At 33.3% G+C, this 18382-nt stretch overlaps 1 protein-coding gene across 2 annotated transcripts in view; it reads right to left on the reverse strand.

Annotated features, from left to right (window-relative positions):
* The window catches only part of EPC2 (enhancer of polycomb homolog 2), a 191222-nt gene that overhangs the window by 40082 nt on the left and 132758 nt on the right, over positions 1–18382 (reverse strand). For both annotated transcript variants that reach the window (XM_044669886.1, XM_044669885.1), the window contains exons 4-6: positions 5903–6109; positions 1362–1510; positions 4–136 (exon numbers count right to left, since the gene is read on the reverse strand). In XM_044669886.1, coding sequence (XP_044525821.1) covers positions 4–136; positions 1362–1510; positions 5903–6109 — 489 coding nt within the window. The remainder of the gene's footprint in view (positions 1–3; positions 137–1361; positions 1511–5902; positions 6110–18382) is intronic.

An 18382-nucleotide genomic window follows, 5' to 3' on the forward strand; every position in this document is an offset into this window, starting at 1 on the left:
TACCTTAGTTTTACATTCTTGAACTTTGTGATGATTTCCATTATGAAGAGTTGCTGGAGTGGCATATATTTCTTTTTCTGGTCTGTTAATTTTCACTTCATTAAGGATTTCGCCACCATAGTCTCCCAAATGATATCTTCAAAATAAAATTAAAAAATGCTTTACATTGTATACAAACATGAGAACAATGGAACCTCAGATGGCCAGAATCAATCAAATATTATCAAGAACATTTTCTTTTATCCATTTTTTTGGAAGAAGATGAAGAGTAAAAGAAAATAATCTCATACTGGAAGCTTGGGTCTTTAATGGGACGATCAATATACGTAGTCAGACTACTAAGCCTTCTACACTATACATGTGAGAGTAGCATTCAGGATATTCCATCTGAGGTAATGAGATAATCATGTGTTAAGCATCAATTAAGGACAACACTAAAGTGGAAAAATAATATGTATTAGAAAGTTTCATTCACTAAAGTTGTAACAAGTCTTTTCTTCTTAATGAAGTATAAAATGAAACTAATATAAGACTTCATTCCTCTCAATTTCTGGATGATGTTTAATTTTATAAATACTGATTAGATTATAAAAATACTGTATATTATACAAAAAACTTATACTTCAAGCTTAATTTATTATCTTAACCAGCATGAAAACAAAGAATCATGAATTTAAAATTTTTTAAAATATACATTTTATAATATAATAATAATATTTACACTTATACTAAAGTATTACTATACTGCCATATCAGAGCATAGAGAGGCCCTTAGCTCATGAAGTCTATGCCAAAGGAACACAAATTTTGGTAGCTTTTACCAGATAAGGAGAATCTGAGTGTAGTAATGGGTTATGTGCTAATTTTTTAAGGATCAGCCTTAGTTAACTGTGCAGATGCTTATCTTCAGGGATGAATAAAGGCCTACTGATGGATCGAAGATCAATTTTCTACGGACCAGACAGTTTAGCTAATTTTAGAAAAATTCATCACAGTGATGAATTTCACAACTACAGTAAATCTTAAAGAAGATATACTAAATTACATGAATTTCAATAGTACTCATAATGATGAAACTGTTGAAATTATAAAAAACTCAGAAGAAATAAAGTCCTATTCCAATGCAACCATACATTCTTGAAGGTTTTCATAGGATCTGAAGCTTGAAAGACATAGTTAAATTTTAAAAGGTTTACAACCAGAGCAGTAGTCATGACTTATAAACAGTTTGTTAAAGAATAAAGTTTATGATCTACATAGAGGGTATACAAAAAGTAGTGAAATCACAAACTCTGATGCAATGAAGAAATAATTTATATAAACTCTTAAAACATAAATGATCATCTAGTCATCAGTGTTACCTTTTTTCAACAACTTCTAAAGTTAAGTGCAATAATTCCCGTTTTGTTTTCTCTCTTCTCTTAATCATTTCCAAAATAGTTATGGCTCTGCTAAATTCTCGTCTTAATTTCAACATCTTTTCATATGAGGCTTCATCATTTTTGCGATTCTATTGAAAAATGACAATTTTAAGATTATAGTCAACAACAAAATGTTATTTTTCAACCTTTACACAAAGACAAAAATCATGAGTCTGAACTATTACTACTACTGAAGACTTTGACTAAAAGACTTCTGTGAATAAAGTAAAATATTGTTTAATTTTAGTCAAGTATGTAAAGATCAAGTACCCAAAATTAATCAGAAATGCAGTATACTTCAGATCACTCTAATTTGGGACAAGGAAAGGTAAATAAAATATAAAAAGTGAATAAGTCTTCCATGAATGATATTGAGAGAGGATAGTTAAAAATTAAATGCTTAATTGTTAGTATCTTAATTAGTGCTTTGACTTTGAAATAATAACAGCAGAAAGGCAGATGATATAGTGATAGTGAAAATTTTGAATTTCAGATTCCTTTATAAAAAAATAATGTTTTCAAATATTTATAGGAACTAAGACTTAGTGCTAAAAATATTTACAGAAAGAAGTCAAATAGATAAGAATCATTGGTACTCACCATAGCCACAATATAGGCCATTTGTTGCCCTTAAATTTGTATTTAACAAAAAAATCTGAATTCAAAATATAAGTGCATTTTAAATAAAGCTCTTGAAGGAAAACATGTCACTTTAGCTAAAATCCCAACAGCCAGAAGTAGAATTATAGCACACTAGTAATTTTTCTTGTGAATTGTGAATGCCTTTTGACCTCCTTCAGCCTTATCCATGACACATTTCAAATAGAATAGATAAGTCTAAAGATGATGTGATAGAGGTATAATGGAAAGAAAATAATAATACCTAAACTGACAAAGAAGAAACTGATGATAAAATTAATAAAGTATCTTTACTTGAACTGAATGGTTTAAAATAAAAATCATACATAGTAATTATTTATAATAACAGCATAATTCTTTTTAGTTATATATCTAAGCATTATTTTCTTTTTAAATAAATCTTAGAAGCATGCTTTATATTTCCATGTACTAAATATAAAAGTTTTGTTCATCCATTCATCTATTTTTTTTAAACCCTTACCTTCTGTCTTGGGAGTCAATACTTGGAGTCCAAGTCAGAAGAGTGGTAAGGGTAGGCAATGGGGGTCAAGTGACTTGCCCAGGGTCACACAGCTGGGAAGTGTCTGAGGCCAGACTTGAACCTAGGACCTCCCATCTCTAGGCCTGACTCTCAATCCACTGAGGTACCCAGCTGCCCCCTCCATTCATCTATTTTGTACAAAACTTTACATTAGTACTTAAGAGATTAAACTGAATATTTGTCAGAGTAGCCAAGATGAGAAAAAATGGAAAATCTCTTCAAGATGATATGAAAAGACAAAAATACATATATTGTTGGTGGAGAAAAAAGAAATGCATATCAATTAAGTAATGGCTAGAAAAAGTATGATCTATGAATATAATGTAATTGTATTGCATATTATTGAATTTAATGGAGTATTGTGCATAAAAAATAAAAAGATGGTTTATGATAAGCCTGGGAAGCCTTTTATGAACTTATGCAGAATGAAGTGAGCAGTCCAAAGCAACAATTTATACAGTAACAACACTGGAACAAATTGGAATGAAATTTGAAAGACTTAACAGCTCTGATTGATTCAATGACCAGTTATGACTCCAGAAGTCTGAATGTGAAACATATAACCCTTTTCCACAGTTATCAGTCAATCAAAACTATGTCAGGACTGAGATAAGAACTGGAGACACAAAAAAAAAAAAAAAAAAAAAAAAAAAAAAAAAAAAAAAAAAAAAAAAGACAGAAGACATTCCCTGCTTTCAATGCTCTCACAGGCTAATGGAGGAAATAACATTAAAACAACTAAGTATAAACACATAGAATAAATTGGGGTAGTTTCAGAAAGAAGTATTAAGTTGAAGGAAGATTTCTTGTATAAGATGGGATTTTTTATCTGAGACTGAAGGAAGGAAGCAAGGAGGTAGAGATGAAGAGGGAAAGTATTCTAGATGTGGAGGATATGCACTGAAAATGATTGAGGTCTGGAGATGAGTGTCTTAGAGGAACAGCAAGGAGGTCATTATCCCATATTTGAGAAGAATAAAATTCAATACAACTGGAAAGGTAGAAGAAGGCCAGGCTTTAAATGCTAAAGAGAGGATTTTTTTATTTTATCCTTGAAGTGGCATGGAGACTCTGGAAGTTTACTGAAAGTGGGGAGATAAGGGGGAAAGAATGAAATGGTTAGATCTCTGCTTTAGGAAGATTAATTGGACAACTGAATAGAGGAACAGGAATGTGGAGAGACTTGATGCAGGAAGCCCAAACAGCAGAGTCTTGCAGTGGTTCAGGTGTGAGGTCATAAGGGCCTATACCACAGTGGTAGCAGTGTCTGAGAAAAGGAGCATAAACAAGAGATGTTACAATGGTAAAACTGGCAGGCACTGGCAAGAGATTGGAAATAGAGGGTGAGAGAGAATAAGAAGTCAAAGATAACACCTAGGTTGGGAATCCCGGTGTTTGAAAGGGTAGCAGTGTCCTCATTAGTAATAGGAGGCACAACTAGATGGCACAGTGGATAGAGCACCAAGACTGGAGGCCGCAGCACTTCCTAGTTACAAGACCCTGATTAATCAATTAATCCTGATTGCCTATCCCTTGTCTTTCTTCTGTCTTAGAATTGATACTAAGACAGAAGGTAAGGTTTAAAAAAAAGAAAAAACACAACCAACCACCACCAACAACAAATGAATACATAATCATAGGAAAGTTTGGAAGGAAGAGGGTTTGACGGAAAAGATGAGGTCAGTTCTGGACATGTTGGCTTTAAGATATCAATGGGACAACCAGTTTGAGGTATCTAATAAGCATTTGGAGATGGCAGTCTGGAGGTTAGGACTGGATATCAGCACAGAAATAACTGAATCTAGGAGAGCTGATGAAATCACCAAGTGAAATACCAGAATGAGAAGAGAAGAATATCTAGGACATATCTGGCCCTAAGGGACATTCACTTTTAACTGTTGTGACATAGACAAAGATCTAGCAAAAGAGCCTAAGAAAGAGTGATCTGGTAGGAAAAGAACTAGGATGGAAGGATAATGAACCCAAGTTGAAGAATGAAACATACATTTTTATGTAGAGTAAGTATGCTTTTTTGGTAAAATAATTGTACTTTTCTACATGAGAACATTATATACATAATATGTATATATATTATCATCTTCATTAAGTATTATCATTATCAGACAAACATTCAGTGTTTACAGTATATTCAGGGCATTGCACTTCAAATAACAAGAATTCAAATAGGAATAAGAGAGAGTTCTTGTCCTGGATAAGCCAACAATCTATTGATGAAAGAAGGTTTTGTTTGATCTTTAAAATAACCCTGAGAGGTAGGTGCTATTATTATCCCTAATTTACAATTAAGGATACTAAATCAGACAGAGGTTAATTGACTTGCTCAGGCTTACACAGTGTCTGTGGCTGGATTTAAACTCAGATTTTCCTGACACTAGGTCCAGCACTCTTACCTACTGTACCATTGAGCAGTCTCTTAATTATAACAATTTCTAGTTTTGCATTTATAATTTCCCCAAATGTAGGGCATGGCACGGGATGGGTTTATGCAGTTATTGCTAATAAGAATATGAAAATTGTGGCTAATGACATTTTTTGCTAAGTCTTTGAAATTAATCATACCCCATACACTTCTCCAAACTGAAAGAAGACCTTCCAAAGCACTCCACAGCTCCAAATCTGTTCTTCTTGTTTGATATTGAGAATTTTACTTCACCTCTTATCAACAGTGATGGAGAATTATTTCTAACTTGATTTAGCATTACTAACAACTCCTCTCTAATGTTAGTAAAAATGACATGCCTTTCTCTCTAGATTTAGTAGCTGGAGATAGCATGTTCAATTTCAAAGAAATTAAATGTTCATAAGAATATAATTTTTAAGTAAAACATTTTTCCTTGGAGGAAACTATTATTTCTAGCTATTATAGCATGATATGGAGGACATACATATTATAAGACTATCTTTGATAAAATGAGATAGAATTCCATAACCTTAGTTGCAATTTTCCATCATACAGATATAAGCTTAAAACAGAACTAGAGTCATTAAGTCTACAGAAACTACCTATAAGTAGTCTAACACATGGAGTAAGGATCATGTAAGAACTCCACAATTGGTAAATGAAAAGAATAAGCTGAAAAATGAGACATTTCTCAAGAACTATTAAAAAACAGTATTCCAAACAAAGCTGTTAAATTTTTTTCTTTAAGAGAATTAAATTCTATCAAACTCTAAATTATGTTCAAATAATTCAAAACACAAGGTATTACCAATAAAAAAAGGTTAAATTTATCCCAAACACCAAGATGCTAAATGCACTTAAATTCAAATGACAAATTACCTTTCGAGTTTGCATTTTCTCTGTTCTCCTCCGAAAAGCAACATAGGGGTCATTGTTGGTTGAGCCATCTCTTTTCTCTTGTTTTATCTGAGGAATCAGGGATGGCCCCCTGCAGTTTTTACGTTTCCTCACCCAGTAGTCATATACAGCCTTAATAAGGTAATCATCCTCATTTAGCAGCAGTTTTGCTTCTTGGAGTGTTACAAGCTAAATAAAAAATAAAATGCCATCAGTGACAATATTTGAAAAAGAAAAGTGTTAATATGATTAAACATTTACTATTTCACTTAGCTAAACAAAATAGAAATGACTGAGTACTTAAAATTCAAATGACACATCATATAAGTTTTTAAAAATGTTATAGTTCTTTCCACACCACTTAAAGAGACTTTGTCAAAGGTTAAAAAAAATTTTTTTGTTTTGGATCTATCATTCTATCCCTAAAAAAGATAAATTAAAATGGCCATTAAATACCATGATCCACATAATAAGGAAAATAATGGCAAGCTAAACTCCACATCCCCTGGAAATTGATGAAATAAGGGGTAATCATAATATATGTTGCAAGATTACTTGTCATGTTAGGCAGGTGAGTTGCCTATTTAATCAACTGTTTTGCAAGTGGCTCTGACACTTTTTGTACATAAAACCTGCTTGTATATCCCAATACCAAGAAAGGGATTTCTGATTTTTCTGCTTCCTTAAGGATGTTAGACATAAATTTCATGGACAGTAGACGCCAATAGGCTTTAGATTAAAATTAATTTATATTCCTTTAAAAAATTCTTTCCAGACAACTTTAAAGAAATTGTCTTTACATGTACATATCTTTATAGAGAGAACAATTGAAAAATAAGTGGCAAAAGTATAAATCACTACTCTTTTACTAGAATGTATTAGCTGGATAGGAAATTAACACCCTGGTATCATATAAAACAGATAATAAATAGATGTTAAATAGTTCATTTTCTTATATTTGCTTGATAAATACATTAAACAATTAGTTATATACATTAACAGAGGATAACAATGGCATTATTGAATGCAACATCTTTATCATTCATATTTGGCTTGATAATAATTATTGTGTTTTAAATTTATGAAGTATTAGTCTGAATTTCTGGGAAATCATATTAATAAAAGTGTGAAATTTGCTACAATATGACTTAGGAAAATCTAGCAAATTTATGTAGATGTCCATCCTTTTTTTCCTGCTTTTGACTTCATCACCCCTAATTTGGCCTTTCCTCTAACTCATACATTGCCTAGGGCAAGAAAAAGAATTAAGTGTGTTAACTGCAAATATTTTATTTCAACTCAGAAGAAGCAGAAAAGGGAATAGAAGGAGTAACTCAGAGGATAATACCAATAATTTTCAGAGTTTTGACAATTTGAGAACTTGAAAAAATACTTTTCACCTAGAAAGAATACTATATGTGCAAAAACATACAAAATTCTTTTTTCTGGTCATCAGCTTTGAGTATTTTTAAATTAGGTTTTCATCATCAACTATAAAAATAAACATGTTTCCTATTGTTTTAATCGGGAAAATGTTTAATGTCTGATTAAACAGGTTCCCTCTGTATTCCAAAATACATTTCAGCAACCATAAGAATGAATGTCAGTTATTATGGAAACTTCTTGAGATTCATGTGAATGATACATTCCAACTGGTAGTTATATATATATATATATTTCTCTAGGGAGTTTTTAAAGACCAAAAGTTAAGAGAAGGTTTTATTATATTTTTTATTGTATTTTGTATTCCTGTAAGCTATCTATAAGAAATAGATTTTTTCCCTTTAGAAAATACATTTTATACTAATTTGTAAAATATAAATCTATTTATGTCAGAGATGCTTTAAATATTATACACTACTTGAAAAGTGGTTTTTGGAACAAAGAAGCTCCTTTTTATACTAATTTTAAACACAGAAGGCACAATAACAACCAACTAGCTTCAAAATCCATTATATCAGTGGCATTAGCTTATGTAGAAACTCAATATGTAAAATAGTAACAATAATCTAAAAGTCAAATATATTAATTCAAAATATGATTATGTACTTCATTATCTTGTTCTGATAGTCGAGACTACTGAGAATTAGTAAAAGGTACACATTAATAATCAAATAAATATGTAGCTTAATTAGCTTAATTACAATACAATTTTAATTTTATATTTCTAACTATATTTTAGGATATTTTCAAGCAATTTTGAAGAAGTATTGGATATTTTAATAAAGTAATAATAAACAAAACTTAAGTTACAAGCAAATTGCAGATCTGCATTAAGTGTTAGTCAATAAACATCAAAAATATTTTACCAGACACTGTGCTAAGTGGTGGGGATGCAAAGAAAGGCAAATGACAATCTTTCTCTTGAAGATCTCATAATCCAGTGAAGGAGACAACAAAATGCAAATAATTATGTACAAAAACCTATACATGAGACAAGTAGGAAATGACTAACACAGGAAAGGGACTAGAATTAAGAATAATTAGAAATGGTAGGATTTTAGCAGGGACTTAAAGGAAAGCAGGGAAACCAGGAAACAGCTTGGGGATGGCCACAGAAAATGCCTGGATCCAAGCAATTAAGTTTTTTGCACAAAAAACAGCATGGAGGTCAGAGTTACTACATCAAAGAGTGTAAGGTATAAGAAGAATGGAAAGGTAGAAAAGGGAAGGCTAGATTGGGGCGGGGGGCGGGGGGGGGGGGGAACAGGACTTGATGACCAAATAGGAAGAAGATTTTGTATTTAATCCTAGTATTATATATGGCGCCACTGGAATTTTACTGAAATGGGGAGGGTTACACAGTTGTATTTATGTGGAGTTGATGATAACACCTAGGTTTCACGTCTGGGGACTAGAAGGATGGTAGGAGCCTTGACAGTAATAGGCCAGTTTAGAAGAGGATGAAATTTGGGAGGAAAGTTAATTATTTCAGTTTTGAAAATGTTAAGCTAAGGTGTCTGGAGCATCCACTTTGAGAAGTCTAATAGGCATTTAGAGATCTGAGAATTAAGATGAAGAGAAGGGTTAAGGCTGGATAAATAGTTTTGAGAAAGTATAGAAATGATAAATGAAGACAAGAAAGGTGATGTTTTATTGTTGTTCAGTGGTTTTGGTGGTGTTCATCTCTTCATGACCCGATTTGGGATTTTCTGGGCAAAGATATTTAAGTGGTTTGCCATTTCATTCTTTAGCTCATTTTACAGATAGAGAAACTGGGGCCAACAGGAATAAGTGACTTACCCAAGGTCACAGAGCTAATGTCTGAGGTTAGATTTGAACTCGGGAAGATGAGCCTTCCTGACTCCAGGCTGAGCACTCTCTCCACTGTGCCATCTAGCTTCCATTAGCTGATAAACAGAGTTGCTATACTGAAAGCTTTAATGAAATCACAAGTTGGAATAGCCTGGATAGAATATCATTTTAAAAGGAAGTGCTATTCTTAATGTGTTAAAGTGACTATAGGAACCCATAACTTTAACTTTTATGATAGTGAGTCTGAGTGCTTCAGTAAATTTTTGCCAGTTAAAAAGCTCCTAAACATTTTTATTCTGTATTACATGTTTAATAAAAATCTTATCAATTTACTACTGCCTTCCTGTCCTCCCCTAATTTAAGAGGTAGCTAAGAAACCCAACCAAACATTTTTTTCTGAGTATTATTCTGTCTTGTCTTTCTCTTCACACCTTGAGAGGCTTTTCTTTTCTTCTTTTAAGTAACCAGAAATCAATTCCCAATAGAAAATTTAAAATTCTCATTACCCTACCAACTCTTATAGTGTTTTCTACAGTATTGCCAATTTACATTTTAATAGAACCTATTTTTACAAGTTAGCCTCAGTTCCACAATTTGGGCAACAGTAAAATGCATGATAATATCAATGCTTTTCTATTATCAAATAATAAAGTAATTATGTTGACTCTGAGGGAAAAGGGTTTCCCAAAGTATAACAAGGCAAAAAAAAGTTACCACATTTCTTGCATTATTGCTTAAAAGCTGATTGATGGCACTTTACTATACAAAAGTCTTGAAAAACTGGCATTTCCAGTGATATCCAAAAGAAATATTCCAACTCAGTACCTGGTACTATGGGAACCGAAATAGGGTTGCTCAAGACTTATTTATTGTTCTGGACTTTTTGAGGGGTGAGAGAGAAAATGTTCAATATATGGTCTTTTTTAAAAGAGCATTATGATACTTTATATGTGTAAATCACTATCTTTCAAACAGTGAATTGATTGTAAAGTGTTACCAGCCTAATAGTTCTAGGTTTTGTGAAGGATATGAAGGAAATATTGTATGATAAACCTTCTGTGCGCCCTTGAGAAACTTACAATTTAATTTGGGAGACAAAATAATTTATAAAACTATTTGTTAGGTATAAAATTTTATGGTATTAACAGTATATAGGAAGCTGATGTCAAGCTTATGAAAAGTACTGTAATTTTAGCAGGATTCACGAGTTTTATTTTAATTCCAAACAAAGCTAGTAGATATAAATCTGACTAAAAATAACCTTATTCCTGAAATCATAGACAATTTCTGATATTATTGGTCAAAATTTTTATGATATTCTTCATTCATTAAAACAAATTTCCTTAATGGAACAGAATGAGGGATCAGAAATGAAGAGGGAGGGGAAAAAAAAAGAAAACTATACTGACATCATCATAAACCTTAGGAACCTTATGCTTATAAGAACTGTATGATGTGGGAAGATATCTAGAACTCTTCTTTTAATAGTAAGTTGTGTATACCTGATACAAACTAACCAAAAAAACCTAAACCTGTCCCAAATTCAATTCTGTCTCTGGCTTCTACTTGGAATGAGGTTATAAACTTAGAACAAGTCAAAATACAAATGAATCCATTAGAGCCTTCCCCATAACATAGGATCTGTTTCAGACCTGAAACCTGAAGCCACATTAAAGAGGACAAGCCTTGTAAAAAGGTAATTTAATACCCAACCACCACCATTACAATTCACTGATCAATTTCTGAACAATGAGCTTACTTACAGGTAAGCCCAAGAACTCTGGGATAGTAGAAGCACCAAGACTACTAGTACTACTTTTTGTTAGGCCCTGACAATCATCATCAAAGGGAGCAATGCAGGAGGAGATATAAACTGGCTATAGCCTCCCTACCAATCATAAATACTGAAGATCTAGAAAACAAAATTCTCATAACCAAAGCCCTTGGACTTGTCAAATGGTTTGTCAATTGAAATGATACTAAATGATACATAACATTTGCTATGAACTCTAAGACTTTTCTATTTGATCTGCAGCAAAAATCTCCAAAGTACATGCATTGTCTCTCAATTATAAGTAAAGTCTTGCTTTCCTGGCACTAAGTAAAGTGTTTTGCAATAATAAGCACTTAACAAATGCTTTTTTTTTTTAACTGACCCATTTAATCTTTTTTAATGACTCTCTTTGGAAAAAGAGATCCAAAGACTCACTGAATATAAACTAATCTGAGAAAATGTTATTGTTTATCCAGGAGTCATCAGAAAATAAGTTTTATTCTTTTTTTCCCCTCTTGGACATTATTTGTAATTTTGCAATAACACTTTTGTTACTAGTTCAATTGTGTCTGATTCTTCATGGTCCCATTTGGGGTTTTCTTGGCACTGATGCTGGGGGTGGTTTGCCATTTCCTTTTCCATCTCATCTTACAGATGAGGAAACTGAGGCAAACAGGGTTAAGGGACTTGCACAGGGTCATACAGCTAATAAGATTTTAGGCTAGATTTGAACTGAGCAAGATGAGTCTCCTTGGCTTCAGTCAGCACTACTTCCACCGGGTCATCTAGCTGTCTCCAGAAAATCATGAGACAGGCTGTTCAGTCATTTTTCCAGTTGTGTCCAAGTTTTCATGAACCCATTTGTGATTTTCTTGGTAAAGATACTGGAGTAATTTGCCATTTCCTTCTCTAGCTCATCTGGCAAGATGAGGAAGCAGAGGCAAACAGGGTTAAGTGACTTGCCCAGGGTCACAGACCTAGTGTCTGAAGCCAGATTTGAACTCAGTAAAATGAGTCTTCCTGACTTCAAAACCTAGAACATAGTCTATCCTCTGCGCAGTCCTAACCTCTGAACCTCCTGTTGGCTTCCCAAACTCAAAATGTCAAATATTAAATTGTGACCAAATATCAAATTATCATTTTCCCTGTGAAAAATTAGTTCTTCCTCTTTTTTCTATTTCTGTTAATCAATCACCAGTCTTCCAGTTAGCCAGGCCCCAAAATTTGAAATCAGCTATGATTCTTCCTTTTATTCTAATCAATTGATAATTGAATCCTAGATTCTACCTCAACAATGACTTTTATATTTGTTCTCTAATTTCTATCCACATATTTACTTTTTTAAAGGTTTTCCCCCCTTAGTTACACGTACAAACAATCTAACATTCATTTTTCCTAATTTGAGTTCCTCCCTCCCTTCCCCTTCCCTTGCGAAAGTAAGTATTCTGATATAGATTATACACAGATAGCCATATAAAACATTATTTCCACATTAGCCATGTTGCAAGAGAACACAGACCAAAAAAAAAGCAACAATAACAAAACCTCAAGGAAAATAAAATTTAAAAAGTATGCTTTGAATCTGCATTCAGATTCTAGAAGTTCTTTTTCTGGATTTCTTTCTCATCATCTGTCCTTCAAAATTGTTTTAGATCACTGTATTGCTGATAATAGCTAAGGCATTCACAGTTGATCATCATTCAATATTGCTGTTATTGTATAAGTGTGGGGTTTTCAGGGATGACTAAAAAATCTGGTATGAAGGCCTGCTGGGCCTATTTCAAGGCTGCTCAACCATCTTTGGTGTCTTTTACCCCACTCTTACATGTGGTTCCAAGAAGCTATAGTATGCACAACGATACCCAGGCAAATCATAAGTAGATAGGATAGAGGTAACCAGTGGGCCACAAATCATCAGTGTATTGACAAACTGTCTACCCCAAATATGTGAAGACTTCCGTGGTGGAACGGATATATGAGAACAATTTGTTCCAGTAGCCGTGAAGGCAGTTGAAGCAGGTGCTTTGACTTTGGTCAGACATCAAAGAGGCCACGGTCATCCATTACACCCCAAGCCATAACCAGACATCCAGAATTGTGTATTGCCACTGAACTTGGATAACTCTGGAAGAGAGTGAGACCAATGACCTTGAGCAACTCTCTCTTATTAAAATTCAATTCATGCACAAATCAAGACATCACCCCATGATGCCACTGACCCTCTTTGAAAACAAAAGGATAAACAACTATTACTGTATACAATGATCTCCTGGCTCTGCTTACTTCACTTTGCATCAGTTCTGAAACCATCCTGCTTATCATTTCTTAATAGCACGATGGTATTCCATCCCAATCACATACCATATCTTGTTTATTTCCCCCTTCCCTTTATTTTAATGAGGCTCTCCTTGCCTCTGATTTGAATTAATACAATAACTTCTCTTAATTGGTCTCCTTCTCCCTTGTCTACTCCCTTCAGTCTCTTCTAAATACCATCACTAGAAAAATCTTCCTGAACAAAAATTCTTTAATGACTTCACATTTTCAATAAAACAAAATTCAAATTCTTAGGCTGTCATTCAAGATTCTTTCTTGTATAGCCATGAACTAACTTTCTAGATCTTTTTCCATATATTGCCATCTTTAGATATAACACTTTAGCTAAACTGGGTTATGTCAACACATCCTATTCTTTTTTGTAGCTATATCTTTGTTCAATGCATTTTCTCTAGGTGGAACTCCATGTCACAGTACTTGCTTTGAAAAGCCTACCCATCTAGGCAAGGATTATTTTCACTCTGAATTTGTAACCCTATAACTCGGCAAGGACAGTCAACATTTATGAAGCTCCTACTATGTGCCTGGCATTATGCTAACAGCTGGAGATATAAGGGCATTGATTGATACATAGTAACTGAATAGTCAACTCTAATTTCTTTCCTGAGCTTTACTAAATTAGCATCATAAGCTATGTAGTGAATATTTCAAATTTAGTGTTCCTAAGGCACCTCAAAATTCAGTAAGTCCAAAAGAGAATCTTTCCCCCTACACTAAGGCTTCTTTTTAAAGTCTTTATTTCTATCAAGGGGAATACCATACTTCTAGATACCACGATAAGCTAAATTGGAGTTTTCTACCGATTCCTTACTCTCTCTCAAACATCATCACCACGCTCTGCATATTTGGAATGCGTAATTTGGAGTAATAGAAGATGTTTAAAAAAAAAAGGGGGGGGGGAGCTGGGTAGCTCAGTGGAGTGAGAGTCAGGCCTAGAGACAGGAGGTCCTAGGTTCAAACCCAGCCTCAGCCACTTCCCAGCTGTGTGACCCTGGGCAAGTCACTTGACCCCCATTGCCCACCCTTACCACTCTTCCACCTATGAGACAATACACCGAAATCAAGGGTTAAAAAATAAAAAAGGCTGGGAAATGAAATAAGGTGATTTATAAAGTTAGGGGAAAAGTTAAAATATGTAATGCTTTTGGAAGATTAGAAAGTGTTATATGTTTTGATTGATGTTCATTAATGATATGTCTATGGGTTCCCTTCTTTGCTTTATCCTTTTCCTGAATCAGTTAGTAATATATTGAATTAATCAAAGAAATCTTGGTAGTGATTTCTTTCTCAATTTGTAAGAATTTGTGTGGTATAGATATTAACTGTTCTTTGTAAATTTGATAGGATTTTCTTATAAATCTATTTTGAAAGGGTTTTTTCATTTTTTAATTCAGTTATTCATTTGTAGCTAAATTTTAGTTTTTGAGAATGAGTTAAATTCTCTAGTGTCCTTCCTATCAATTTCAGTATTTTATAATTTTGTTACTAATACTTTACTTAAGTCTTCAGTTTTGGTGGCATAACTATAATAATTTCTTTTGGGTTCATTTTGATGATTTCACACTGTTCATTTTAAATTTTGTTCAATTTGATTTTCTGCCCTTATCTTTTTCCTAAGATTGGATGAAAAACTCCTAAAGTTAATCAATTTTGTTAGTCTTTTCAGAAAACCAGTTTTTAGTTTTATCTGTTCTTCTTTTTTTAATCCTTACCTTCCATCTTAGAATTATACAGCAGAAGAGAGGTAAGGGCTAGGCAATTGGAGCTTAGTGACTTGCCCAGGGTCATACAGCTAGGAAGTGTTTGAGGCCAGATTTGAACCCTGGCTCTCAATCCATTGAGCTACCTAGCTGCCCCTTTACTTTTTTTTAATTTTCCAATTAATCTATATTTGTCCTACACATTTCAAGATGGATAGATTTATTTTATTTGCTTGCTAATTTTTAAAAGGCTCACTAATCTTGTGCTTAAAAAACTAAAGACCAACTTAGAGCTAAAGGAATATACAATGCTCTTAGCTGAGTTATACCAACATCATAAAAATGACAATGTAAAAAAAGTTAATTTACAGATTTAACGTTACCAAGCAAAGAAAACTAAAAGGATGCAGTCAGATAAAATAGTAAAAAAATTCATTTGAAGAAACAAAAGATGTCACATAACAAAGAAACTCATGAAAAAAAATGAAGAGATGAAGGGGAAATCATGCTTCGAGACTTCAAATTCTATATTATAAAGTAGCAATCATCAAAATTATTTAGTCTTAGGCAGCTAGTTGCTGCAATGAATAAGAATGCAAAATCTGCAGTTATTTCCAACTTTAACCTTGGACATTACTACCTATGTGATTCTGGAAAATCACTTAAATCTTTCTGTTTCAGTTTCCTTATATAACACAAGGATAAAAACAGCATATTCCTCCCAGGATTGCTATGACGATAAAACGAGATAAAATCTATAAAGTGCTTTGCAACCTTAAAGCACTACATAAATGTTAGCTATTATTAGTGGTTAAAAGAAATTCATTAGTGAACAGACAGAAAAGGAAGATTCTGAAACAAGTGAACCCAATAATTCAGTATTCATCATACCAGCATTAAAAAAAATTCTGAGGAAAGAATTCCTCATCTATCAAGAACTTCTGGGGAACCTAGAAAAGCCAGACAAAAATAAGATTTATTACAGCATCTTACATGATATCCCACAACAAATTAAAACTGGACAAATAACTTGAATATTACAGTTCACACCACAAAACAATAGATGAAAATAAATAAATAAATGTGTGTGTGTGTGTATACACACACACACACACACACATATACAATGTGTATACACACACACACACACACACACACACACACACACACACACACACACACACAGAGATTTGAACTAAGATATTCCTGACTCCGAGTACAGTACTCTGTGTACTCTACCATATAGGTGCCCATGACTGGGAAGGATAGTACACAGAATATTGTACTTGGAGTTAGGAATATCTTATAATATATTAGTTCAAATCCTCACTAACACATTTATTGTATAATGTTGTCACTTATACTCTGTGCCTTGGTTTCCTTATCTGTAAAATGAGGATATTAAATAATATCACCTTCCTTCCACGGTTGTTGTATCAAATGAGATAATAATAGCATAGTTAGTGCCTACTACATACCAGGCATTGTGCTAATAAGCACCTTACAATGATCTTATTTGAGCCTCATAACAAGGTAGACAATATCATTTTCCCCATTTTATAGATGAGGACTCCAGGTCCAGCACTCTTTCCACTTCAGCACCTAGTTTCCTATTCAACATTTTAAAAACTGCTTTGTAAACCATAAAGTACTATAACGTTAATTATTGTTGTTGATGTTATGATTATGTGAATTCTTATCCAGATAAGGGGTAAAGGTAAACTAGAAAAAAAAAAAGAGACAAATTTTATTACATGAAGTTAAAAAGCTTCTGCATCAACAAAACATAATGGAATTAGGCTAATATTGGAAGCAGTCAACTGAAAGAAAATCTTTATATTTAGTTATCTCTGACAAGGGTCTGATTTCTTCTGATTTCTAATATATACAAAGGACTGAAAGAAATATATATGGCCAAAGGTCATTCCCCAATTGATATGTAGAGAAAGGATATGAACTAAACAGTTCTCAAAAGAGGAACTACACACTATTAACATTTCTATTTTTAAAAAGTCCCAACACTCTGAGGGATTTATGGAAAAGAACGCTACCCACATTCAGAGGAAGAACTGCAGGAGAGGAAACATATAAGAAAAACAACTGCTTGAACACATGGGCTGAGGAGGACATGATTGGGGATGTGGACTCAAAATGACCACACCAATGCAACTACCAACAATTTGGAAACAGGTCTTGAACAAGGACACATTTTACAACCAGTGGAAATATGCATCGGCTATGGGTGGGGGGAGAGCGGGGGGTGAAGGGGAAAGTAGGGGCATATGAAGCATGTAACCATGTTAAAAATGAATATTAACAAATGTTTAAAAAAAATAAAATAAAAAGTCCCAACAAGTTACTTAACCCCCATTGCCTCGCCCTTACCACTCTTCTACCTGAAAATCAATACACAATATTGATTCTAAGACAGGTAAGGGTTTAAAAAAAAATGTCCCCAAAAAACCAACTCTGAAGTTTCACCTCACATCCAGCAAATTGGTAATGATGACAAAAAAAAAAATGAAGATTTTAAAAAATATTGTATTATAGGTTAATACATTCTATAAAACAATTTGGAATTATGTTAAAAGCAAAGACAAAAATATCTACACGTATCATTTTGACCAAGAGGCTAAACATCTAAACATAAACACTGAAAAGGTCAAAAACAAAAAGAAAAGTCCTCATATATAACAAAACACTTTTGCAGCACTTCTTAAGATAGCAAAGAACTGAAAACAAGGTAGAATGTCATCAACTGGAGAATGGCTAAATTAATTTAGATACATAATCATCTATTGTTATTGTACCTAACCCCAAGGATGTTTGTCCAAGGATTTTCCTTGACAAAGATGCTAGAGTGGTTTTGTCATTTCCTTTTTCACCATGTCTCCATTTTACAGATGAGGAAATAAGGCAAAAAGGGGTTAAATGACTTGCCCAGGGTCACAAAGCTAATAAGTATGTGAGGTATGATTTTACCTTGGGCCCAGTGCTCTATCTACTATAATACTATCTAGCATCACCCAGAGTCTAGTAATGTACTGAAAAAAAATAATGAAAAGAATAGAGAAAAGCAAAGGCATATTAACTGATAAAAATAGAAGTAGAACCAGAAAAACAAAATCCTTTACTACAACAACATTAAGTAGCAAACAAAAAACCAAAAAAAAACAACCCAACAACACCAAATAACTGTTACAAAATTATAAGGGCTATCTTAGACCTAGAGAAGAGATATAGGAAGCCACCTCCTTTCACTTCTTCACAGTGGTGGGGGACCATGGGCCAACTTTCTGAACTGACTTCCAGATTTTTCATGTCTCAGGTTTTGAAGTCCAAAGTTAAACATAATGTTTAATTGTTGAATATGAATGAAAAATTGCTATAGAACTG

The sequence above is a fragment of the Gracilinanus agilis genome, chromosome 3 (genome assembly GCF_016433145.1).
Source record: "Gracilinanus agilis isolate LMUSP501 chromosome 3, AgileGrace, whole genome shotgun sequence".
Taxonomy (NCBI): domain Eukaryota; kingdom Metazoa; phylum Chordata; class Mammalia; order Didelphimorphia; family Didelphidae; genus Gracilinanus; species Gracilinanus agilis.